The 6,000-nt window shown below is 37.1% G+C and overlaps 1 protein-coding gene across 5 annotated transcripts in view; it reads left to right on the forward strand.

The window, feature by feature from the left end:
• MTR (5-methyltetrahydrofolate-homocysteine methyltransferase) overlaps positions 1 to 6,000 on the forward strand; it is a 117,479-nt gene that overhangs the window by 46,263 nt on the left and 65,216 nt on the right. For all 5 annotated transcript variants that reach the window (XM_029245051.1, XM_029245054.1, XM_029245052.1 and 2 more), the window contains 2 exons: positions 73 to 213; positions 1,368 to 1,553. In XM_029245051.1, the coding sequence (XP_029100884.1) occupies positions 73 to 213; positions 1,368 to 1,553 (327 nt within the window). The remainder of the gene's footprint in view (positions 1 to 72; positions 214 to 1,367; positions 1,554 to 6,000) is intronic.

The following is a 6,000-nucleotide window of genomic DNA, read 5'->3' on the forward strand; positions in this document are numbered from 1 at the left end:
AAGGACTACTTTTGTCAGCCTTCTCTTAGTCACCCTCTCCCAATGCTCATTCCCCTTGAATTCCGTCCTCAGGAAGCTCTGAGCGTTGCCAAAATGCAGGTGGAAATGGGAGCCCAGGTGTTGGATATCAACATGGATGATGGCATGCTGGATGGACCAAGTGCAATGACCAGATTCTGCAACTTCATCGCTTCCGAGCCTGACATTGCCAAGGTCGTACAAAACCTTGATTTTTCAAGGGAGTTTACATGTGCTGCTCTGTCGCTCATTTAACTTTGTCACTTGTCCCTTTGTCTGTCATGTCATACACTGGTTTTCTGTTGTCCTGTGTTGAAAGCCCAGTGGTTTCTGATTGTCAGTTTTCTCACTTAATGGCAGCCTTTCGATAGAAACCAGACTTTAGAGAGCAACGTGATTTCAGTGTGGCTGTTTCCAAGGCTTCCGGAGTTGGTCATAAGGATTGACTGAGTTTCCTCTGATGTCTGGCTAGGCTAAGAACCAACTTTTCATGTCTCTGCAGGATATACTTACTGTTCTTACCGAATCATTAGTTCTCTTCCTATCACAGACAAGGGAACTCAGTTAATCCTTCCTTATTGCAGGAAGAAGAGACCTTTTTAGGTTTATCAGAGTGAGACAGACTTATAAAACAAGATTAAATCAAGTTGTTAATGTCAGCTTTTACATTTGTTCTTTAAAAGATGAAAGTTAATTTTTGTGTCCATCTTTTCAAAAATTTTGGATCGATTCTAAAAACTTTGAAAAGTCTCACTTCACTTCTCTACCATTGAATTTGTGATGAGGAGTGATTTTTGAAGTTGGTTTTATTGTTGGTGGTGTTGTTTGAAAGACACCTCCTATAGTGCTTTAAGAGATAGGGCTGTCATTTTTTTGTTAAGCTTCATTCAGCAAATGTGTAAGTTAGAAGTCTTGTGGTAAGCAGTGAATTACATTAACCTGTCCTTCATTTGTCTTCAACTCCTCACTTAAAAGCCTCCACGGTCCTCTGGGAGTAAATATTTTGCGAATTTGAGGTGCAGAGAAGCTAAATGCTTGTTCAAAGTCTGAATCAGACGGGGAGCCCGTGAAATGACTTCAGTGCTTTCATTCTGATGTTTAGCTGTGACCTTTTGAGTTATCAGTTTCTGGCCCATGCATGGGGTCTCTTGTGAGACTGGAATTACTCCAAGTCTTTTGGGATTTAGGAACAAGGGCTTAAAATCAGATTAAAATCGTATCTCTGTCACACTACTGTTATTTGTTTCTTGTTTCCCTAAGGAAGAAAGAGGGAATATCTGGGGGTCCTTGGAAGGGGATTTGTGGTAACTTACAGTCTTTCTGTGATCACCTTACCCTTCTGACCTCAGGTGCCCTTGTGCATCGACTCTTCCAATTTTGCTGTGATTGAAGCTGGGTTAAAGTGCTGCCAGGGGAAGTGCATTGTTAACAGCATCAGCCTGAAGGAGGGAGAGGATGACTTCTTGGAGAAGGCCAGAAAGATTCAAAAGTTTGGAGCTGCTGTGGTGGTTATGGCTTTTGATGAAGAAGGACAGGTGAGTGATTTCTTTTGCTCTCGCTCCATTGTGTTACACAGGCTTAGAGCAGTGGAAGAGAACTGAGTCCAGAACAAATGTGTTTACCATATATATCATATGTGTGTGTACACACACACACAGAGGCATACCTCAGAGATACCACGGATTCCATTCCAGGCCACTCTAATAAAGCAGATATCACAATAAAGTGAATCGCATGAATTTTTTGGTTTTCCAGTGCATGTAAAAATTATGTTTACACTATACTGTAGTCCATTAAGTGTGCAATAGCATTATGTCTAGGAAAACAATGTACATACCTTAATTAAAAATATTTTATTGCTAAAAAATGCTGACCATCATCTGAGCCTTCAGGGAATTGTAGTAGTAACATCAAAGATCACTGACCACAGATCACCATAACAAGTAGAACAATAATGAAAAAGCTTGAAATATTGCGAGAATTACTAAAACGTGACACAGAGACATGAAGTGAGCAATGCTGTTGGAAAAATGGTGTCGATAGATTGCTCGAGGCAGGGTTGCCTCAAAGCTTCAATTTGTAAAAATGCAGTATCTGTGAAGTGCAATAAAGGCCAGTAAAACGAGGTATGCCTGTAGATATACATGTGTGTATGTGTGTATACACAAGTACATACACACATGTGCATACATACTTATATATATATATGTATATGTATATGTGTGTGTGTGTATATATATATATATATATATATATGAAAATTACATAAGACACAATAAGGTTTTTACATCAGTTGAGAAGGGAATTATTCAGTAAACGCTATTGGAATAACTGACTCTGCATTTGGAAGAAAAAGAGCCCCATTTCCCACCATATCCCAATATAAAATATACATCAATTAAAGATCTAAATGTAAAAAAAATCTAAAGAATATATGAGAAAATATTCACTGAAACTTGGGAAGCCAGAAAGAAAACTGATAGACTTATTTAGCTAAAAATGTAAAACTTTGTATGACAAAAGATACGATATTATTTGCAGCATGAGTAATAGCAGTGGGTCAATATCCCTACTCTGCAAAGAGTTTCTATAAATCAGAAAGTAAAATGCCCTAATCAAGTCAGTAGAAGAATGAACAAAGGAAAAGAACAAGTGATTTTTAGAAAAAGAAACACAAATAGCCAATAAACCTATGAGAAGTTACTATACTTACTAATAATTATATTTCTATAAATAAAAAATGAAGCAGTAATGAGATATTAGTTTCCTTTATCAAATAGAGGAAAAAAGGGGAAAAATTGAGAAATGGCAACTCCAATGTTTTCTGTGCCACAGAATCAGGGAGGGGCGATGGGAGGCTTCAAACACAGTGATTGTTTAACCTGGGTGATGGGTGTGTGGTGATTACTGTATTGTTGTTTTATAATGTTATAAATACTTTCATATCTATTCCATATTTAATTTGATTAAATATTAATTTTAAAAAATCCATACCTTATAATTCAGCCTTCTTCTGAGAATCTTTATTAGGTTGAGTATGTGTTCATATTCATTGTAGCACTGTAGTAGCAAAAAATTGAGAAGGCTCTAAATGTCCATTAATAGGGGAATACTTAAATCTGCCTACATGTCATATAGAATACTGTGTAGCAGTTAGAAAGAATGAGGTGATGGAACCATGTCTAGAATATATGTATGTACATACACATATGTTTGTATATATGTGTGTCTCTCTTTCTCTCTCTCTATATATGTATATATATATATATTTTGGCCACGCCATGTGGCATGCAGGATCTTAGTTCACCAACCAGGGATCAAACCTGCACTTCCTGCAGGGGAAGCACAGTGTCTTAACTACTGGACCACCAGGGAAGTCCCTAAAATATATTGAAAAGTAAACAAACAAACAAACAAACAAGTGGCACGATCCTGGTTTTATTTAATAAAAAAGGATTTATATGAATATATGTGAGTCTGTAAACAGAGAAAAAAATTTGGTTGTTAACTGGAGGGTAGGGCTGAATTGACTTCTTATTTATATAATTGATAAGTGGTGGGGTTATATGTTATTTTTCTTTTCTTTGTTTTCTCGTGTTTTTGAAGCAAAACTGTTTTTAACAGAAGTGTCTTGTTTTTGTGCAAAAGATGTATTTTCTCCATGAAAAAAATTCACATAGTCCAGAAGAGGACAAAAGAGAGTTAATTTTGATAACAAACATGTATTGAACCTTTAGTTGCACCAAGCAAGCACACTCATATGTTAAATCAGTTTTTCTTCCCAACATATAAATGTTGGGTATATATTATTATTTTTGTATTTCATGTGAGTAAGCCAAAGCACAAAGACTTTACCTGACTGTTGTCACACAGGTAGCGAGCAGTCGTGCTCGGATTCAAACCCAGGAGATCTGGGTCTGTGCTAAATGGTTGGGTGAAAGAATCCAGGGTGAGGCTGTCAGGGAAGAGTTGGCTATTTTAGAGAAGGTGGTCTTGAAAAGCCCCTCTGACGGGGAGATGTTTGAAAACCTGAATAAAATGAGAAAGCCACGTGGCCATTTAGGGGAAGAGAAGAGGTTCTAGAAAATTGAAGATTTTGTATGAACTGCTGTTCTTTAACTCTTGCCCTGACTCAACAAAATGTTGACGTCTTCCAGTCTTAGTAAATATGGATTATAACTCCATCTTTTATGGTTGTATTATATTCCAGTATGTATGTTTTACTTAGTCTATTATTGCATAAAATTGCGATTGTTTCTAAAATTTTAGTAGGATGAACAGTGGCCAGTGAATATAGTAATTCGTGCAGCCATTTTCCTCTCGTAGAATGATTTTCTTAGTTCATAGAAGTGGTCAAAGGCTGGGTCAAAGGGTGTGCACATTTGACATTTTAACACACATCGTTAAATTGTCCTTCTGAAAAGTTGTATCTAGTCATCTTCCGCTACTAGCTCAGTGTGGTAAGACCATTTGACATAATTTTTATTTTTACCAAAGGTGTGTATGCAGATAGTGAAAGAGACAAATAGTTATTTCCATGAAAAACAGAAGCCTTAAGCCTCCAGGTCCCCAGAGGCAACCACTTACAAGTTAGCTGATTCTTGTATCATTTACCTCCTTAACTTCAAATTACAGTTTTAGTTATTATTTGTTGTCTTTCTATACTGGCTAAGGATTTGACTTTTTCTCCATCTTCTACTCCCCACTCCACACATCTTTACTTTTAATCCCCCCATCCTTCCAATATAGTTAATTTCAGTTGTAACTATTTTTGGCACTTACATTAAGCTGTGTAAAAGCTGAGCCATGTAGTATACCATGATTCCTTTTCCTTGCCTGCACCCTCTTCCTTTTCTATGAAGTTAATACCTATCTTTGCATTTGCTTTGCTTCTTATGTATTTTCAGACTGTTCCCTAATTGTGTAAATGTCCGATATCCAGTGTATCCAAAGACACTAAGTAGACTGTTGTTTTAATTTCTTGAAGAATTATCTCTCCAAGTCTTCTGACATAATCTGGAAAGGTTGCTCAGTGGGCCAGCTGCACAGCTGTCACTGCAAGATATCCCTCCCCATCATGTGGACAGTTCTTCTCACCTCTCTCTTAGGTGTTTAGATCTCATAATTTCCTCATTCTTGGTTTAATCTCTCATTTAGTGAACTGTATCCTCTGGTTAGCTTCTTATGAAAGAAGACATGGCAGTAAATATTTTTGAAACCTTTCATGTCTGAAAACGGCTTTATTCTACTTTTATACTTAATTAACAATTGTGTGGGTATAGGAGTACAAGCTTTAAATTATTTTCTGTATGATTTGAACTCATTGATCCATTGTCTTCTAGTTTCCATTGGTATTGGTAAGAAGTCCAGTGCTATTCTAACCCTTGATTCTTTTTGTGAAACCTATTTATTGTCTCATTTTCTGGATGCTTCTTTGATCTTCTGTGTCCATGGTATTCTGAAATCTAGTGATTATGAGCCATTCCTTGTGCTGGGCACTCAGTAGGCCTTGTCAGTCAGGAAACTTAGAGCTGTAGTTGCAGGAAGTTTCCTTGAATTGTTTATCCGCTCTTGGCCTGTGTATTATTCAGAAACTGGATGTTTTAGAAAGATCGCCTAATTTTCTTATCTTTTCCCTCCTGTTTTTCAGTGCTGACATTTTGTTCTACTCTGTGTGAGATTTCTGCATCTGTGTTTATGTCTTCTTTTTCCAGGAGCTCTTTTTTGTTACCTAAATGTTCTTTTTCAAATTTATATAGCAACCTGTTATTGTTTAATGGAGGCAGATGTCTTCTCAAATAACTTCAAATATATCTTGAGCACCTAGTATGTGCCAGGCCCTGAGGAGATAGCAGGGAACAAACCTAGTCCCTGCCCTTGTGCAGTTTATGTTCTTAGGGGGCAAAGGGAATAAGAAATGAAAAAACATAAAGATACACACACACACACACACACACACACACACACACACACACACACACA

This window comes from Monodon monoceros, unplaced genomic scaffold, assembly GCF_005190385.1.
Source record: "Monodon monoceros isolate NGI ecotype Baffin Bay Population unplaced genomic scaffold, NGI_Narwhal_1 Super_Scaffold_4, whole genome shotgun sequence".
NCBI lineage: Eukaryota > Metazoa > Chordata > Mammalia > Artiodactyla > Monodontidae > Monodon > Monodon monoceros.